This window comes from Poecilia mexicana, unplaced genomic scaffold (assembly GCF_051168715.1).
Source record: "Poecilia mexicana isolate PSO_F unplaced genomic scaffold, ASM5116871v1 scaffold_2, whole genome shotgun sequence".
NCBI lineage: Eukaryota > Metazoa > Chordata > Actinopteri > Cyprinodontiformes > Poeciliidae > Poecilia > Poecilia mexicana.
In genome coordinates this window covers 24,677,940-24,698,419 of record NW_028263371.1, presented here as the reverse complement: position 1 = coordinate 24,698,419, position 20,480 = coordinate 24,677,940, and the positions used below count along the sequence as shown (strand labels likewise).

The 20,480-nt window shown below is 39.6% G+C and overlaps 1 protein-coding gene across 1 annotated transcript in view; it reads right to left on the bottom strand.

Annotated features, from left to right (window-relative positions):
• The window catches only part of ncam2a (neural cell adhesion molecule 2a), an 85,310-nt gene extending 67,560 nt beyond the window's left edge, over positions 1 to 17,750 (bottom strand). Inside the window, exons 1-5 of the mRNA XM_088008086.1 lie at positions 17,699 to 17,750; positions 17,423 to 17,497; positions 8,577 to 8,783; positions 4,060 to 4,203; positions 1,848 to 1,985 (exon numbers count right to left, since the gene is read on the bottom strand). Coding sequence (XP_087864212.1) covers positions 1,848 to 1,985; positions 4,060 to 4,203; positions 8,577 to 8,783; positions 17,423 to 17,497; positions 17,699 to 17,750 — 616 coding nt within the window. The remainder of the gene's footprint in view (positions 1 to 1,847; positions 1,986 to 4,059; positions 4,204 to 8,576; positions 8,784 to 17,422; positions 17,498 to 17,698) is intronic.
• Positions 17,751 to 20,480: the final 2,730 nt, after the last annotated feature.

The following is a 20,480-nucleotide window of genomic DNA, read 5'->3' as shown; positions in this document are numbered from 1 at the left end:
AAACAACTTGTGTATGCAGAGGGAGCCCGGCCCCTAATGCGCATCAATCTGCTGGCACTGTGCGAAGAGGAGCACGTGTGTGCCTGGAATCCCGATGGATGTTTTTGTTGGTTTATCCGAATCGAGGAGACAAAGACCAGCTGTGCAGCTTTTTTTTTTTTTTTAACTACATATTCCAACACTGCTGTGACAGACTTATTTTGTTGATTCTTCATCCCAATTTTCAGATCAGGATCATTTTTTATAATTGTGTTGAGATTTGTGCCAGTGATCTTGTCAAACACAAACACCTGGTTGTGCTCTAAAGTTGGAATCATCATCGATGTTTTAGTTAACAAGCAAAACATTTTGTTCAACACATTAAAAATTGGACAGTTACTCTGGTTTTCACTGATTGGCTCTATTTAGTCGATTCATCCTTTAACCAACTGGTGCAAAGTGAATCTGGCGTCTAAATTTAGTCACAGATATTAAATATGCTAGTCAAAGTTGATGGAGAATCAGGATTAGCCACTTTGCCAACTGTGCTTCTGATTGGCTGGCCAGCCCTCCTGACGTCTCCTCTACCAACTCTGGAAGTTATGATACCGTCATGTCCAAGAAACCAGTTTATGAGGCTCAAAGTGGATCTAAAGAACCATCAGTACCTTGAACTATTGACAGAACTCTGGTGCACTGAGTTGATTGGCTAAAGTCGGCATTTGTGTTTTTAAATAATCAACCTGTTGTATCTGTGGGAGATGAGTGTAATTCAAGCATGTTTTCACACCTGGCAGTTCAGAAGACTCAGTTTGATTGGGGACTAAAACTGCAACATTTGTTATTTTCACACTGTTCCTGTTCCCCTCCTCACCTGTGGGGGTGCTGCACCAAGAACCACTGAAGGAAGTGATACAAAGACCTCCAAAGAAGACATGAAATGTAAATGAAAATGAAGTGGCGTCTGATTTTAGAGGTGATTTGTCTTTGGCAATCATTTCTCCCACTAATGCTAGGCGCTCACGTTTGTTGTGGCTTTATTTATTTTGTACCCAGAATGCACGGCATTGTAGTCCACTTTCTGCTTCCTGCATCCCTCCAATCAAACTGGACTTTCTAGACAAACTAGCGCCGATTAAAGTAGCTTAGCATAGCAAGCATAGCTTAATCATGCTACAAAGTCATCCTGAAAAGGGAGGAATAACTCACTTTCCTTCTTTTTCCCCCCAGCTCCAAAGGGATTTAGCTCATATGTTGCAAAAATCTAATGTTTCCAATCTCTGGAATTTCTTTTCTTTAAATGCAAAATCAATCTACCCAAGTAAGAGAAGCAATAGTAATATTACTCAAGTAAAAGAAAAAAGTACAGAGCAGTAAAACTACTCTTAAAAGTACCTTTTACCCAAAAAGTTACTCATTTGAACATAAATAACAAAAATAGTAGCCTATTCTTCTTAATAAGCTCAACGTAGCTTAATCATGCTACATTAGCTAGTATGTTTAGCTAACATAGCTAGTAAACAGCATTACTGAATTCACTCGGTTAGTTTGCGGGGTAAAAGCTGTGCAAAGTTCGTTGCCATGATTATAACAGACATCAGCACATCTTAGAGCTCATGTTGCGTTTAAAGGCGGCTCGGAAAAACACGTTACAGCATGCTAACAATGGAGTAAACAGTTGTAACGGCTAAAAAAAAGACAAAAATGCAGAGGGAACAGATACAGAAATGGTCAGATTTTAGTGGTTATTTGTTACTTTCACACTCTTTAGGTGGGAAACCAGCCCCCCCAGAATGTTAGTTATCTAAAAAGCTAAAAATGTAAGAACTACATGGCATAAAAGCAGCAGTTTAAACGATCGGACTCACCGTTGACGACCACGGCTATGTCCACAAAGTCGATCTCCCCTCTGGCCTCCACGCTGGCCTCGCAGCGGTAGACGCCCTCGTCCGCCTTGGTCACCTGGCGGATCTGCAGGTTGTTGTTCGGCAGCACCTGGAACCTGCCTTCACGGGTCAGGAGGAGAGGAGAAAACAAAACAACGGCAGCGTAAGAGGAGCAGGAGGAAAATGCCATCTCCAGTCCAACGCAGTCAGCCTGTCAGTCTCAGCCGCAGCTCATTTACCTGATAACGTCCAGACAGATAAACTCTAGCAATTACAGCTCGGCTCTGTTGGGCCTCTATCTGCTCTGCCCAGCAAAGATATTTATATCCCCGCATCACAATTAGAGAGAAATGATTAAAGAAGAAGAAGAAAAAACAAACGCGCTTTCATCACTGTAGTGTCACAGAAGATTTGAATTTCAATTAAAAATGTGACAGATTGAAGGATTCAAAGGGTCACTCTTTCCAATCACAGCCTTTTTTTCTTGAGGAGAGAGTTGTAAATCAAGGAGGAGGGGAGATGAAATAATGAGCGCCTTTCGCACTGCATTACTGATTTTACAGGGACGGAAATGACTAAAAATGAATTCCTCCTTTGAGTGCTCCTCTCCCTCCATCTTCCTTTTTCTTTGCAAATTAAGTAGACCATTCTCCTGATATTTAACACTGTTAAAACTAAAAAGGGTGGGATTACCAGGGAGAGCTCTATAAATGGTATAAATCATCTTTTGCTTAAAGGGAACAGAGGAGGGCTGACAATGAGACTGTGAAATCTTCCATGGAGAATTGGCAGTACAGGATAAAAACACGCATTTCTCCACTGTTTTTATGTATTTTCTCCATGTTTTTCTGGTGTGTTTTTAATCTCACGGGGAAGCGGCGCCTTTGAATGTCACCCATCCAGCAGCTCCATAATCCATCCTCTCACAGAGGCTTGTTAACACGGGCTCTGTCCAAATTAGATGCCTCCTCCATTGGGTTTCTATCCGTAGATTTTTATACCCTTGTCTCATTGTGAATCCAACACAAAGGAAGGGAAAAGCATTTCCTAGAGAACTGAGTTTTTGGCACGTTTTCAATGAGATGAAACAAGATCGGCGCTCCTGAGCATTTCTTCACTTGATATTCGAACGTTTAGGTTCAGTTCCTCTGAGAATGGCTCTTCTTACAACTTTTATGGTCCAAATTATTAGAATAACCAGCGCCGCCTGGTAACCCAGACTGTAATGTTATTTCCATGGTTATCACAGCTCCAAATCTAAATTGTGAGGTGCTGAAAATGACAGCTATTTCCCTGCAGATCGGACAAGCTGTAAGCTGCAAATTTCTTGGCAAGTTACAGCTGATCCGCTGGCTGAACACAAACCAAGAAGGAAAATGTTTGCCAGATGAAAATAACCCGGCCGCAGCATTAGATACGATTGTTGTGGCTTTAGCTGGTACGTTTTGCTCCAGTTTTTAATGCACTCAGCGATTCAACTTTTGTCGCATTCTCCATTTCTGCAAGGCGGCAAAATTGCTGTTAAGTGCAAAAGATGTTAATTATCACATTTTGGAGCCAGAAAACATACAATCTTTTAAGAATTGAACATAAATAAAACACAGTTTCTAATTATGAGTTTCACTTTCTGAAAATATCGCAACATTTTGTTTATTTGAGAGATAAAAACCATTTTTTAGTGGAAATGTGCTGCAGGGATGTTTGAACAAATATTACAGACAGAGAAAAATGATATGGCAAGCACTTTTGCTATAAAATGACCAATAAAAATGTAAGAGGGAGTTAAATAAATACATAAAATACAGGATAGAGAGGATACATTCCTGCTTGGCTAACAAAACAAGGAGACAAAAACTAGAAGTGAATGGATCAGAAAACAAAACAGTATCTCTTATGGCTTTAGCCAATACTGGAGCAGGGAGTCGACAGCCAGACCACCAATATGTTGTTTGTGAGCACAAAGTTAATCTGGTAAGAACAAGCTTCATTTCACCAATAATGTGCTAATTTCTAACAAATTACGGCTGCCAAATATGTTTCCACTGATTCCTGTAAGCAGATACAAACTTAGAGCAGCATTTTAAATTAAGCTTGCTCACAAATTATGGGAAAACCTTACGTTCCCTTCTAGTAAAAAGAGCAAAACTAAACAAAAAGGTCAATCAAAGTGAGTCAGAAAGTGGCGATAACTCACTGCGGTGCTCCTCTGTGATCTCTTTGTCCTGGTAGTACCAAACCACCACCGGCACCGGCGAGCTGATGACATCACACACCACCTCCGCCGTCTCGCCGTGCCTGAACTCCTGCGGCGACTTTACATCCCGGAACGTCAGTTTCTCTGTGGAGCCAAACGAAAACACACATTTAACAAATGCTACGGATATGAAGCTGTTATAAAGTAAAAAACATGTCTGGATAAATTGATATTTAATCACCAGTTTTTATGCGGAGAAAAATTGAAGAAAAGCCCTTTCAAAAAGTCTTTGAAATGTAAAAAAAAGAAAAGAAAAAAAAGCACTGTAATTCAATCTGCAACATGACAAGGTCCAAAACAAACCAGACAATTAAAGAATCCCACGTCCTGGGCCTAGTCAAAGCCCAGATCTCATTAAGACTCTTTCAAACACTGAAAAACACTGAAAATGCCAAAAAACATTAAAAATATTCCCACATTTATATAAATGTCTTTTATGAAACAGGATTATTTTTTGGTGTTTATCTACAAAAATCACTTTCTTTAACAGATTAAAAATCAGGATGAGCATTTCTTAATAGAAAAATTGAATACTTAATGGAATCTTGATGTTTTTATTCTTCCAACCTCTGCTAATCATCTGTCTACTGAAAAAAGTGACACAAACACAAGTGGAGGCCTAGTCAAAGTCCAGACTTGAGATCAAACTGATGTTAGAGAGAAGGCTGCAAGATAAATCTTAACGAAGAGAAGCCATTTGCTGCAGCTAGAAGACGTATTTTAAGTATTTAGTTTAATTTTTTGAAGTGAAATCTTTTTCTTTTCACGATATAAAACTACCAAAAAAGTGAAAAGTTCTTAGTAATCACCTAAACGTGAATTAGGGTGTCCTAATTTTTTCACAGAGCTGCATGTACTGAACAAATACAGCAGGAATGAAAGAAAAGCCCCTGATGAAATGAAACCCAGACATTCTGGTTCTGCGGAGCCTCTTCAGCGATTGAAGAGCTTCCCGCTAAGCAGCAGCAGATCCGTCTCCAGGCCTCATCAGCGCCTCTGATGCGGGCCAAAGATGGCTCTGCCGGCGCCGCAGCCGCATGCCATCACCTGCGTGGCGCATCATGAAGGCGTGAATAAATCAGTGGCGGCTCTCCTATCAGTCTTCTCCGTTAGCGAGGCTCCAGCATTAGCATTTCAGCTGGGTGATTTATACCAGGCGGCTCCCTAAAATGAGCTTTCGCTCCCCGACTGCACCCTCCGCCCGGCGACGTGTCTGGAATCTCACCGTCTTCATTAACTTCAAGGATGCCTGTGCATGTTTCTGTCACTCACTCCGCTCTCATCATTCCCTCAGCCGCTCTTTGCTCATTTCCAAAAAAAAAAAAGAAAAAAAAAAGACGCTCCTCATTTCTTCTTCTGTAAAGTTTGAATACTTCTGCTGTCAGTTATTTACTCTGTTTGTATCCATTTCCTGCTTCCTTTTGTAGTCACGTTGCTCGACAAGAGAATCTGAAAGGGAAAATCGTCTCTGGAGAAACGCGCTGCTGCAGACTTGACATCAGCAAAATGAGGAAACGCTCAGCAGAGTTTCTGCTCTCCTGTTCGCAGAAACACTGAAGTTAAACACCTTATATCAGACAGTTTCCCTCCGTCCACATCTGGACTCTGATGATGCGTTTGGAAAATACGCCTACCAAGCACTTTAGTCAAATACGAAAGAAAAAATGAAAAAAACTTGGCGATGAAAGAAGTCAAAAAAATAACTTGTCTGATTTAAAACTGGAGCTACACTGAAGCGCAGCTGGTTGGAAATAAAATCTTTGTAGAGATTCTGGTCAAATCTCTACAAAACCTGATGCACCGATTTGATGATCTGGGCCAATATCAAAGTCCGATATCATCACCGTTGTTACGGCTGATATTTACCAATATTATATTTATTTTCCTTCACTTTCGACACCATGACATAACAACCATGTTGCTTCTTTTGCTTCTTTACAGGATCACATCACCAATCTCCTAAAACACAAACAGTAACACGCCTGGTTTTACTTATCAAATCAATACTGACATGTCAATATTCCAGGTGCCAAATTATATCGTAAATAACGTTTTCCAAATTTAGACTTTTCACATTTTAGATTGCATTCATTACAAAACTGTGCAGTTAGAATATCAAGCACTTTCAAGAACTTCACCCCTAAATCGGGGGCTTTTTATCATGTGGGCCAAAATTGTAGATTCAAAAAAAAAAATGGCAGGGCAAAAAAACCAAAAAGAAAAAATAGCTCATATGTTTTGTAGATCCAAAACTTGAAAGGGAATCTTAAAACGGTGTAAAAAAGGAGTGAATTTCTGCCAAAAACTAGAACATTTTTTGATTAATCAAGCATTTTCAAGGATCTAAAAGCTCCAGTATGAACCTTATATGTGGCAGGAAAATTTCCCTGGACTGGCCTCACTGTAACGACGACATGCTGGAAATCACTGCATTTCACAAACATGGAAGTTGATGAAATCAATAATTTGGAGGGCCGACCCGGAGTGTGTGTGTGTGTGTGTGTGCAAAGGTGCGTGTGTGTGTACTTTAACCCTGAGGTCAGATTGTTCTGTCCAACACGCTGCAGACCAGCAGGTCCACCCAGGAGCGCAGGCGGGACGGCGCGCTCCGGCTTCAGCAGGGCTCTTCATTCGCATTCTGCTCATGAAGCCCACGCCACGGGGCTGCGCACGAGCGGCGCTCGGTTGCCAAGGAAACAGCGGGGCTGGTTATGCGGAGAATGAGGCTATGACTGAGCGGCGGCAGGTGGGATTGAGGCTGTGATGTCTCAGCTAATGCTTCTCTGGGAGAGGAAGGGAAGACAGCAGCCCAGCAGGTGATGATTTCCAGAGCGCATGCGAACGTGTCGGTTTCCCTGGAGTTAATCCTCGTACTTTTGACGTTTCCTCTAATTAAACTTGGTGTTGTCTCCTGAACATGCACAAGGGTATTTAGTCAGTCCCATCACAGGGCTCACTGGGTAATTTCTCAGTGAGGAAATCTTGTGCTTTATTGTTAATTCATCACATGTTTCTGGCTTTGAACAGGAATGAGTGTGTTCTTTTTTTACTCCTTTTTCCAGTTAAGGTCGGGTCATTTCAAGGATGTAAGCGCTCAAATGTTATACATTCAGCTGTGCAGAGTGTGAAATGTAGCAATTTATGGGCTTATGTTAAAGAATCTTAAATCCTTTCATGATTTATGCCTTCAAGTGGCTTCAGAAATGGACCCTATGGAAGGCCAGAGGTGACAAAATGAATGTAATTTCAAAGTTAAAAATATGGCGATTATTTATTTGGAAAAAAAAAAAAAAACACATCTGATATGATATAGTCAATTAAATCAATGACTCAATGCAATCTGCTGGGTTTCCTTTAGATAATTAATTGAGAATTGAAAGTATTTTTTTGAAAAGTACCAAGAGATGACATTTGTTGTGAATTTATACACAAAACTGATTTGAATTATAGGGAAATAGATTCATATCTAATTGGTTGACTGGAGCAACAATAGCCCCGCCCACTGACTTTGATGACACAAATTAATTAAAAGTGACCTATTATGTTTCCTTGAATAGGTTAGGATAGATTTATGGGTGATACAAAACATGCTAATTACATTTTTGGCACAAAATCGTTCTTAGGTAATGAATTAGTTTATGAGATGTTTTAGGGCCTCTGTCACTTTAAATCCAAATAGGCTGCTGCTGGCCCCGCCCCCCAACTCAACATTTACACTTGCACATGAAAATGGCAGACTCAATCACACAACTGTACATCTTAGAAAGAGCCTCCTGCACAACCAAGACAACAAAACACTTGTCTTTTCCAGCAGCCATTGTACAGCGCATACAGTGGTAAAAGCAGTTGACCAAACATTTTGGAGCTCAGCTTGGGGTTGCTAGGTAACGGGCAGTGCCTGCTGATTTGTGACGTTACATTCTGAGGCTTTTGAAACTTCTCATTTTCCAGACACCAAAAAACTTTAACATATTGTGTTTGTTTAAGGACTAAGGCTGTTTTCAGAAGTGGAAGTATGAAAAGTTTGGTTCCCTTTACGGGTTTGGCTTCATTATGCGCTCAATGAGCAAAGGGCAGGAAACTGACTGCTTGCATGTAGGAGAGTCTCAGTAGCGATGGAGTGACCCCCTGCCTCATAACATCAATGGGCCACAAAGGCAGGTTAGACAAAGTGCCAGGTCTCTCATTAAGCCTGGCAGGATCCGAGTCCCGTAGGCATCGCTGATGATTATCCTTTAATCATCAACACAGATTCACAGGAGCCACAGGCACACGTGGACCTCAAGTTCAGGGGCATCCTTAACAGCTTGTGGTGCAGATGAGAATATGAATCAGCTGTGATCAAAACCTAATTTCAAAGCTTTATTCTATTCGTGTCTGACTCTCCCCAGGAGGCCAGCGTGGAGCATCTGCAGGTTGCTGTGAAGTGCGGTTGCATGGTAACAGGCGAAACTTACGGTAGATTTCGAGCACCACCGACGCCTCCTCCGTGTGGCCGCTGGCGTCGGTGGCCTGGCAGCGGTAGATCCCCGCGTCCTCGATGATGGCGTTGTAGATGATGAGTCGGGATCGGGACGCCTCCGTCTGCAGGTTCATCCGTTTGCTGCTTACGATGCGCTCACCCAGAGGGTTGAACCATTCCAGCCTGACAGGCTCACCGATAGCTGGAAGCAGACAGAGAAACAGGAAAACGCAAATGAAACCAACTTCAGATGGAGGTTCTGATCCAGTTCTTAGAAACAAAAATCACTTTGGGATGATGGACGGTAGAAATAGGGACATAACTAAAAAAGAGCCAAAGAACTTCTGGTGTTGGACCAATGACTCCAACATGGTTGAATACTGTTGGTATAGGATGTTTTTATTATACTGTATAGCTGTGAGTTATAGTCAAACACTTTGGTGTCATCCCACCAAAAGACATTGTTCTAGAAATCTTATAGTTCATATTTCTAAGGTTGTTTTCACACCTGATAGTCCAGTAGACTCGGTTCGATTGGAGATCAAAATTGTAATATTTGTTACATTTTCAGCTGCTGCAGTTTTATCGTCACACTAGACTGCCCAAAGTGATCCAAATCCTTTGGAAAACCAAAAACTCCTGAAGGAAACGACACAAGAACTATGCACAAAAATTGTAAACAAAAATGGATTTTAGCAGTTGTAGGATTTCTATTTTGTCTTTGGTAAAAAAAACCTCGAGACATTTCTCAAGCTTGCGCTAGACTCTCGTGTCTGTTTTGGCTGAATTTAACCAGAATTAACTTCCTGCTTTTGGAGCGGTTTCCAGTTCGCTTGGTGTTCATATCTGCATTCAAATTGTACCAGAGTTCAATTCAACCAAACCGACACCTTAACTTCTTTTTCTTGGTCTGCATCAGAGTTCGACTCCACAATGAAGAGGAAATCTAAAGCAAACTAACCAGACTTCAATTAAAGCGGACTAAACATGGCGGGTGTGAATGCTTTCCATTGTTAGCTCTTTCAAACAACCAATATTTGTTCAGCCTCTTTGTGTCTAACATGCCAACTAAGGTTTTCAGAGTCTCAGAGGGTTCTCTTTTTGTTCGTTTCTCCTGACTTTGCTACATCAACTCTAGGAAACATTGTTGCATGATTGGAAATTTATGTGATGTGAATCAACGATGGCTTTCCAAAGGTACGCTACCTGTACGCTTCTTGACATTTGATTGGATACGACTCAGCTGCTGCTTCCCCTTTTAAAAGCGGATGCATCAAGGATTTAGTTGAGTGTCTTCTTGGTACATCAAACCATGGAACCAAAAGAGGAAACACTTCCGACGTAAATCCGTTCAGATCAAAACTGAACTTGAACCGGGGCGTCCTCATGTGCCCCGTGAAGCGAGACCTCGTGCAGCTACTTAAGGAGATGACAGAGCCATCTGCAAGCAGCAGGTGCCCCTCGTCTGGAAGGCGTGTTAATAAAACAGCGACTGTGTCAGCCCATTATCTGGCTTATCCATCAGCCCAGAACAAGACCAGAGACAGATCCTCATTTTTTCAGTGAACTAAATAGGAGAAGACGGCGGATTTCTGCAAAAACCCTAAGCCGACAAATTAAATACAAGATGCCCTTGAGCAAAACTGAGGCGTGACCTATATGGTCTATAGTGGTGATTGTAGCCTGGAGGTAACGCCTGATGGACGGAGGGGAGGTTGAGCAAACAAATAAGCTAACTCTCCTCCTCTGCCACTTTTTAACTTCAAAGCACACCGATCGTACACCATCCCTGCACCCAGCAGATTCCTCTGCCTCATGTGGGCACTTGAAAGGAACAGATAAGTGCTCAGTATCACTGCAGCTGCCTTTTTCCACCTGCTAGCACCACAATGTTATCGCCTCTCCGCATTATACAGCCTTCTGACAGCACATACAGTTATGAGTTCGAGCTGATGCAACCGGCATGGTGACAGCCCCATTTGAATCAGAGATGATGGGAGAAGACAGGAGTGTGCAGCGTGCCGGCCCGTTCTGCACACTCAGCCTGGCATCCCTCTGTGTGTCTTAACATCTGCGTGAATAGCACATCTTAAAATCTGCATAAGCTCCGGCGCCACGGCGACATCTTGGCAGGAAAAGTAAGCGCTGACTGAGAGGTGCGATGGCAGGACAATGATGACCACTTCTCCAGAGGCTAGCAAAACGCAGACACGGAGGTATTCTGATTTATCGACGCTGGCAGCAGCGAAACCCTCGTTTGGAGATTAGAATAGGCTTGGAAATGTAAAAAAAAAAAAAAAAAGAAATATGTAAAGGTTTCTAGAACTGAAGCATGGAGCGGATCGCCTTGCTTGCTGCAAGGGGAAGATTACAGTCTATAAATGTCTACTGGAGCCAATATTTACCAGGAACATCCTGGTAAAACTCAAGGAAGAAGCCAGTTTAAAGCAGGGAGGGAACGTTCTCAGGCATTTATGTCCGTCCTGGAAATGTACTGTAATCCCACTAAAACAAGACACAAGCTGTTCCTTACTTTAAATATAAAAGTGAACTCAGAAGTGGAGTCGAGCATCACTTAAATCCCCTCTGGTTTGTTCAAATTTGTTTCCACAAGGGCGAGAATTGTGAAAGTGAAACTCAAAAATCATTTTATTGAGAATTTTATCTGCTCTTTAATAAAATAACCAGACAATATTTCTATAAACAGGAAGATATCATGGTAGATCCCAAGAATAAAAGGTTTTGCATGTCAGAATCAGCTTTATTAGTCAAGTTTGTGTGAAAACTAAGGAGCTTCATTTCAGTTTCTTGATGCTAATGCTAACTGTTGCAGTTTTTTCTATTGTAGGCAGACAATAGAAGATATTTTGCTAATTTAATTGTTAAAGCAAACAAAAATCAGATACAAACTGTTTCTACTCAGCTTTTCTGAGGCTAATTTAGCATGAGCTGCATATCAATTTGGATTATTTTGTACCACATTTTAGTTTCAAATCTACCAGATTTAGACTTTCTGCTAGGAAATAGTTTTTTTTATTTGAAATTTTATTTTTTAAAATAGCAATGATTTATCCTAATCTCTGGTATTTTAAGGTTTTAACTTTGATGATGAAAGTCTTCGAGGTTGGAAAGCCTCCACACCATCACCCTAATCTTTATCTTTTTCCACAGATTCTCCATCAATTTCAGAAAGTAAAACATAAAACTTAATATTTGACAGTTCACCTATATCTAGGTCCTTATGCACTTTTAACAGTGTTGATCAGTGGCACCAATATGCAAATTTTCAAACTATTCCAAATAAATAATTTGCTAAACTTAGTTAGGAGAGAAAACAAAACTAAAGAACTGGATGAGTTTAGTACCTTTTCACAGAAGACACTTGCAGAACTGCAAACTTTTTGTGCCACCTTGCGATTTTTCTAAAAGTTATCTATTTTTTTTATTTATTTAGTGCTTTCATCTGCCACCAGGGGAGATTATGAGCCGCTGTGTTACTGGGTACTCAGACAAAACCAGTGTGTGTGTAACAGAAGGAAACGAAGCTGTTGGTGGGAGAGTTTTCATTTCAGGTACCAGTGAGATGATGAAACACCATCCAGGGGTTTTCAGTTTGCATAACATCTTTAGAGCCGATCTGTTCAAACGTGGAGCTCCTGTGTAGGAACGAATCATTTCATGTGCCTCAGCTGCAGCTGCTGCTAAGAGAAGCCAGAAAAACTTGGTGTTGGCATTAGATGTTCTGCTCTGTGGAAGTTTCTGCTGGGTCCTCTGAGTCGGGCCTTCATTAAAACGACTGTGTGTTGAACATTTCCCCACCCAGGAGTGAGGATCTGAATAAAAAGCAAGAACTTTACTCTATATGATTAGAAAAAACAGTAAAGGTACATGGATACATGGTGGATAGACGTAATTACAATAAAAGCGTTGTTGTTGGCTACAATGTTTACACTGTTTGCTGCTGCAGATGAAGCTTAACTTGTGGTTTCAGGTGGTTTGGGTTATAGATTTATTAATCGTGTGATCGATCAGTAATAGACGAGGAATCAAGATAAATGCAGCTGAGGAATCAAACCCAACCGTCGCTGAAGCAGAAGAAGAAAGATCGACAATTAATTATGATTTTAGATAAAACTGTAGATAAAGTTACACTAATAATTAATTAGTGTATGACATTTGAATATCTTCTCTGTTTTTCCACTGGTTGGAACATAAAGGGACTGGTTTGCATTATTATCCTGTTTAGGAAATAAAAGTTCATGTTCTGATTAGAAGTTGCTCCGACTAGTCGATTCTTTAGTCTGCAAAGACTTTTTATGGAGCCAGTCGACAAAACTGAGATGATAGAAGGTGAACTAGATGAGTTTGTCAGGCAGTTATAATTGTATAAAAATGTAAATAATTCAAGGTTTCCCCCAGAAAACTTGCTAAGCCTGGTGTTTAGGTGTCATTCATCCAGCAACCTGTCGTGTTTTTGAGTAAAAAATGTTTAAAATTGACAGGACATTTTTAAATATCACTACATAATTATGTTTTATTGGAAGATTAACATCTGAACACCAACAATAACCTCTTATAAAACGCAAACATAAAAAAATAACGTAAATAAATAAGCAATGCTAAGCCTGGAGGCCCGCCAGGCTTATAAAAAACTGTTCATATCAGTGCTGGTAAACAAAATCCAAAACATAAAAATACAAAGAAAAGAATATAAATAAAAAATAAAAACTTGAAAAGAAGGTTCATATGTAGGAAGGTTGCACCTCTGAAAGGTTTAGCCATTTCATGTCAACTTTAAAGTCATGCAACCCCTAGTTCTGACATGTTTTATTTTTTTTTTCCACAAATGATTCATCAAGTTGTGAAATGTTGGACAGGAAGAACAGAAACAAAAACTGGAGTATTAAATGAGGGAAGCATGTCTGATCCACCTGCAAACCGTGTTTTTACGTCATTTTTTAATTTTAAACCTACTGTCACAAATGTAAATATCTGGACACAGGCTTCTGATCACATAAACAAAATAACAAAAAAAATGCTTATTTAGACACAAAATCAACAGTTTTTCAGAGATTTCCTTTCCTCGTTGAATAACTGGTGCATAAAAGAGACGGATCAATTTTAGGGATTTTTTTTTTTTTTTTTCACACTTCTCCACCAGGAGCGCTAATAACTGTGAAGGCCAGTGGAATAAAACACTCAGAAAAAACACACAATTAAACCTACCTAGCCTCTTTAGACAGGCCTGTTCCTGTAATCTTTAGTAATTGCTTCAGCAGAGTAGCAAGGTTAAAATGATTAATACTTACAAAGCAGAGCAGCTGCTAACGGGGTGGTTAAGTGTTAGCAGGTAGCAATTACCACAGCTAACATGAAGGTTGTAATGTTCCTTTACAGCAGAACTGGTGCTTAACTGCAGGTTGGGGCTGAGAGCTAACAAACAAGGCTTTTAAAATGTTTGGAGAAAACTACAACAGCAACAAAAGATGAAATCAAACCGCCCTAAATATCAATAATTTAACAAAGACATCTTGTTCTAAACATGAAAGATTTTATCCTCTGTAGAAGTGATGTCCTAATGTTACGACACTGTTCAATTTTTATTCATTTTTAATTAAAAATAAAGAAAAAATAAAAGAAAAATGTTTTCTTTTTACCTGCACAACTAACACAACACAATGTTTTAATGAAATAAAGACGCATTAATCTGTAAACAAGGGAGTAATAAATTATTATGGGTCTGAAACATAAAATCTAGCAGGTTTGTCTTATTGTAAAAAAAAATCATAAATGTTGATGTTTTTCTATTATCTTTGGATTTTTCGTGCTAGAACTGGATGTGTGTTGCTCATTTTTCAAAAATGTATTGATTTAGTGGAGTTTACTGAAAGTCACTGGATGTTTGAGAAAGTTTTGACTATGAAACTGAATAAAAAGCGAAAAAAAATGTTGATGGAAGACAAAACTTTGTGTTGAACTTTACAAATGCAGAAAACTTTCATTTTTGTGAGCATTTCTTTGTTAGTTTGTGCCATTTTGAAACAAAGTGACCAAAATCCTGCAAAATCTGCTGTAGTGTATTAGGGCCATTGCAGTAAAAATTTCAGAAATTTTCTAGAAAAAACAAAGAAATTTGTCAGAAAAAAGTCACATTTTTAGATTTTAAACATTTCCTACCAAAAATAAACTGATTAATCACTAAATTACTGAGAATTTGGTGAAAATTCACTCCTTTTCTTTTATTTACTATTATTCTAACACATAGTGGTAAACATATCTTTATGGTTTTGGATCTTCAGTAAATATCAGGCTACTTTATTTGCTTCTTTTGACACCCCTGCTCTCTGGTTTACCTTCTGTAAGCTTTATAAAACATCTGAACAGCAAAATATCTGAAAGAACAAGCTGACAGGAACAAAGGCTCTTTCTTTGGACTACTTAGCTTCAACTTCTTCCTAAGGTCAATCTAAAACTACCAACTTAAAGTTTTCTCTTTCAGCTTCTCACTCCTCTCTTGGCCTCCTACAGTTTCTTTTTCGAAGGCCATGTGGCAGAAAATAAAGCTTTTCTGTGCTAAGAGGGGAAGAACAAAGGCAGGAAGCCTCTCAGACTTTCTCCTTAAAAGCAAGAATAAGTCGCCAGGTGTCAAATCTTCTGTTCTGGGACAAAAGCTGGAAGTGGCTCCACTGCTGGACCCAGCGGCTCGAGCTTTCAGGTGTTTATTAGCAGGTGAAAATGCAGCAGCTCAAACTATCGAACCGCTAGTTATCATAAAAAGCTAACTTCTTTTATGGCTTTAAAAGCATCTGATCCTAACAACATGTTCCCATAGCAACGCAGTTACATCTAACGTCAGGTTAAGGTGATTAAAATACTCCTAGTGGTAACATAATGTCATATTCACAATATTTACTAGTTTATGTTCTTGTAAACAAGGATTTTAGTCACATAAACAAATTTATTTTCAGTTTTTCAATTATTCTAATAATTTACTGACTTTCCTTAAACCAACCTGTTTAAAGTTTTGAACCATAATTAATTAACTTAGGCAAAATGTAATGTTTCACTTGTTAAACTTTGTGTTTTTATGATGTAAAACACTTCATGCTGCCTTCTTACTGAAATAAACTTGATTGATTGACGTATTTTTGTGAAACTAAACCTATGATTTTCAACAGATTCACAATCTTCACAACAATGTGAGATTATAAACCAATCCTTTTATTGGCTTATCTTTGCTTATCTAGTTGTAAAGTGGCCTGAATGACAAAAAAACAGTCTAATTTTTTTGTGTTTTCTCAAATAAAATAAAGATGTCATAATTTTTTCTTCAGGTCTAAATTTTCACATGGGATAAAAATGCAGCAATTCTGAGATTTTAAACAAGATTTATCCATAAAAACATGTATATCTTTTTAGGTGCAGGGATAATATCAAGGGGAAAATTCAGATTTAGTTAACTCATGATTTTTACTCACAAATTAATAACTAATTACCAATGTTTCCTTTTACTTTAATGAGATCCTAATCTGAGGTCAAAGGTCTGGAGAACCTAATAAGATTGTGTTCAAAGTTCAGCTGCATACAGATAAAAATGTCTCTGCTTTTCTTCTTGGATGATTAATAACAGAAAATTTTGTTTTAAAAGTTTATTCTGTCCTCAAGGCTGCATCTGGACACACAGTGAAAACACCGTAAAGTAACAACAGAAACAATAAATTATTGTTAACAAGTTCGGTATCCTTATATCACTTCATATAAGAAATTGACCTATTATCTGTGTAATGGTATTATTGGATGCTATTTTAAATATAAACATATATTTATAAATGCATGCTTGGTGCTCTTGGAGGCCCAAACTTAACTTGCCAACAGCTGGAAGATGATTGCAGCTGAAAGCCAGAAAAATCCGACTTTTTGTTTGCAGGTTCGTTTCAGCTTCCTGCGTTTGGCAGAACTTCCTGCCAGCCTGGTACCAGTCCAGGGTGGAAAAGGTGATACAAACATTTCCACAGACACATTTTCACCGTGCTTCAAAAGCTTTTCCATTTTCTTCTGTAAGCCTTTCACATTAAAAGCTTTTTTTATCCTCTGGTTTTATTCATTTCCTGTGTTTCTGCCCCTCTACCCCGTTTCTTCACTGCTCAGTGTGCCTTAACTCTCCCTCACAATCCTCCAAGCGCGTTTCTACCCTCTTGATTGTTAGCCCCCTGTCGAGTGGGTTGGCAGGAGAGAGACGGCAGCCAGTAGGAGGCGGGCCGGGCCTGCCAGAAAACATGGCCGCCCCACCGAGCCGCCGTTGGCCCCGACAACGGCTTATTTGCTGCTGCGCACGTGTGGCGTTCACAAAGGGACAAACGTTAATGACAGGGCATCCAGGATGCCGTAGCTGACAGCAAACACACCCACAACCCTCACAGCGCTTCACCTCGACGTGATTGACGGGGATTTTACGGAGAAGAAACATTTTTTTACAAACAGAAACATCAAATACGCCCAGACAGAGTTAAAGAGGAGGTGGGTTAGCAGCTGATGCTGCTGAGGAATATAGTCTCTGCTAAGCTACAGAGCTGTTAGCATGTCACAGCAACAGCCTTCAGTCAGAAGCCTCTTCAGATATGTTGCAGTACTGACTGCTACCTGAGATATTTCCTGTCTACAGCATTAACATTTAAAATGTCGTCTTCTTTTAAAAAAACACAATGTCTTTAGTCAGAGGTGACTTCAAATTCGTTGTACTACCGACAGCTACTGGAGATCTTTGAGGAATGTTGGATTAAGATGAGTTAATTTAAACATCGTTTAAATTTCCTTCTGGACAAATAAAAAGTTTTAAATTACCTGTGCAGATGAAGAATTTGGACTCTCCGACGCTTAACTCCACCTTGTGCAAGGATATGGAAACCTGCAGGGAAGCTGGAAAAGAACAGAAAATAAACAACGGTTACTACAGAAAAGATCTGTGCAGTACTTTGTGTTCAATTCTGCAACAAGTGTGCCTTTATGTATCTGACAGCATTTTATGAAGAAGGTTTTTACACATTGTCACAGTTTGATTCTAATTAAATCTTAACCACTTTGACTTATTGTTCGAAGACGTTTGGCGTTGGATCCGACCCGTTGTCGGTGTGTTAAATGCTTCAGTAGAAGGAAAGTGGACGTCTCTCATGTTTCCACTGATAAGCCTTTTAGATCGGAGGTGAAACATCTTTAAGAAACAACAGAAATCCACTTGTTTTCCTTCTTGATTGTAAAGTTCCTGATGATTAAGAAATTTCTTTTTAATGGCAGCAAAGACTTGAGTTTCTTTACATCAGAGCACGATGTGTTGCGCTTCTGGATCTTTTAGCGGACAGGTGCAAATTCAAAATATTTCCTAAACCGTCTTAGTAAAATTGCAGAAGCTAACATCCTTATCTCAACTCTTTGGGATACAGTGAAGGAAAATAAATGGCACTTTCCAAGTACCAACCATTACAAAGTCAAGTCGTATCGCTCCAAACTGAGTTTTTCAATATGTTCAACGTAAAAAACATCATAAAATACTTTAATTTTCCATGAGTAATTTCATATATTTACTGAAAATATCTTCATCTGATATAAAAATGCAGAATAACTTTTCAGTATGAATATGTAAACAAATTCAAAACATCAAGTAATAATAATAAATCAATAATTTATCTCTAAGAGGCAAGTAAATATACACATATGATGGATAAAATAATACAATTAAGTTATTTCAACCAATTATATACAATAATAATTCATATAGAATATTTTATGCAACCAATTTCTCCAGAAATTGTCTTTTTGGTGATGGTTAACACACTAAAGGTAATGTTTAGGAATTGTTGACATGGTGATAATGGGAAGAGATGGAGCCATAAAAAAAAAATCTAAATATGTATTTCAGACTGAAAATGCCTTTTATAGCTCAAACACGTCTACATATCCTATTGTAATGGCCACTGAAATGAGACAATGGATGTTTTTTCACCTGAAAAACACGAAGAATGAGCGGCAAAGGAGCGGCAGAGACCCAGATAAAGAGCTCTTTAAATCTGGGCTTGGTGGAGGGAGGAATGTGTCTTGATGTTTAATGAGCGGTGATTGGCAGCTCTGCATGGAGGAGGTCACTTTAAGGCCAGAGGCTCCTGATGCAGCGCTGCAGTCAACACGTCGCTGTCTGGAGCTGGATATCTGATGAGCCTGTCAAAACCCCACGTTTCCTTTTTTTCCCCAATGTTGGAGCTGCAGTCCTCGTTAGGATCAACATCCCACCACTCTCTCGCTGAATAATCATATTCTAATGGATGTTAATTCGCTCCACAACACTGGGAACTTAATAGTAGAGCTCAAGGCGCCTGTCAATAATCGGGGAAATGATGAAATCATTATCTGCTGCTTTTCTAGGAGGGATGGCTGCAGCCTACGGCAGCAACGCTCTCCAGAAATCACTGGCAGCAATCTGCTGTGGCGCAGAGACGCCTATAGATGGCAGTAGATCGGCACTGCTGCATGGACATGAAGAGGTGCAGGAGCCGATTTATCAATACTTATGATCATTTTCCTAACTCAGATGCTCCCTTTATTCTATTGTGTTTGAAAATATGAGTTCAATCTAAAGAAACTGAGAAAAAACAGCAACATTACACGATTTAGAAACGGAAACGGACACTCCTATTTCAGAGATCCTTGTTGAAGTTGACCCACTTCTGTTACCTGCTGACAGGTATTCCAGCTCAGGATGATTGGACTATACTCCACAATCTCTTCCAAATGTTTTAGAGACAAAATAAGTTAAAGAGTTGATGAAATATCTCTTTAATCCTGTCGAAATATCCTCTTTCTGAACATATTACGTAACCAGCTGGAGTTAATAGGTGTTGATTGCCATTCATTGACCATTTTAGTGATTCTTCCATTTATTTAAACAGCGGTTTTGTTTCATTCATGTCTTCCTTGTTTTGGTTTAAAGAGCTAACTTTTTAACCAAAGCTGTTCAAAGAAGACGTCCTTCCTCTCATCAACCATCATGATCCCAACTAACTCAGTGTTGACATAAATGTTTTTTTTTCATACATTTTTAAAACCCTTCTCAGCTGCATATCTATTTGCCAGTCTGAATTTCTTCACTGAGTGACAATAAATATTATTTCTGACCAACCAGTAAGTTAAAATGTTTGTTACTGGTTTTCAGCTGGTGACTGGATGTTGTTTTTCTGATGTAAAGCTTCTTGAACTGCCTTGCTGCTGAAATGTTCTGTATAAATAAACTTGACTGACTGATCTGTAATGCATAACATCCTCAAAGCCTGATTGGTTAGTCTCCAGAGAGAGATGCATTGTTTCATTGTTTGAAATGAGTCCCAGTCCAGTTCTGAGCCTGATTGATCTGGCCTGTTTAACCTCGTGACCTTCCACACTGCCTGCCTCCAACTTAAGGCACATTCCAATCACCGCTTCAAGTACTTTAAAGGTTTTCAATTATTAATTGATTCGCCGCCGTTCGCGGTGTGCGTGATTGATCGCGTAATAAGCTGCTCACTAGAAGCTGCAGGTACAAGGAAAAATGAGCCTGGGCTTTTTCTTGTGCTACTTGGTGTGAATAATAGAATCGAGTTAATCCTTTAACTCCCCGATGAGGTAAAACGCACATCCCAGAAGTCGTTACCGCGGCTGAATACGGGGTTTTACGCGACCGAGTTTGAAATGTGACGAGTGGGAATTTGTTTGTTCTCGCTGTCGTGCAAGCAGGCGACGCACACAGACGTGCTAATTGCTTCGTCTTTTCCAGGCATGGCCGTCTCTGTTCAATCGGCTCATTACTGCGATCCGGTCAATATGTTATGAGCCTGGTAACCATTATCAGCTCCAATTATTATCTCACCGGAGACGA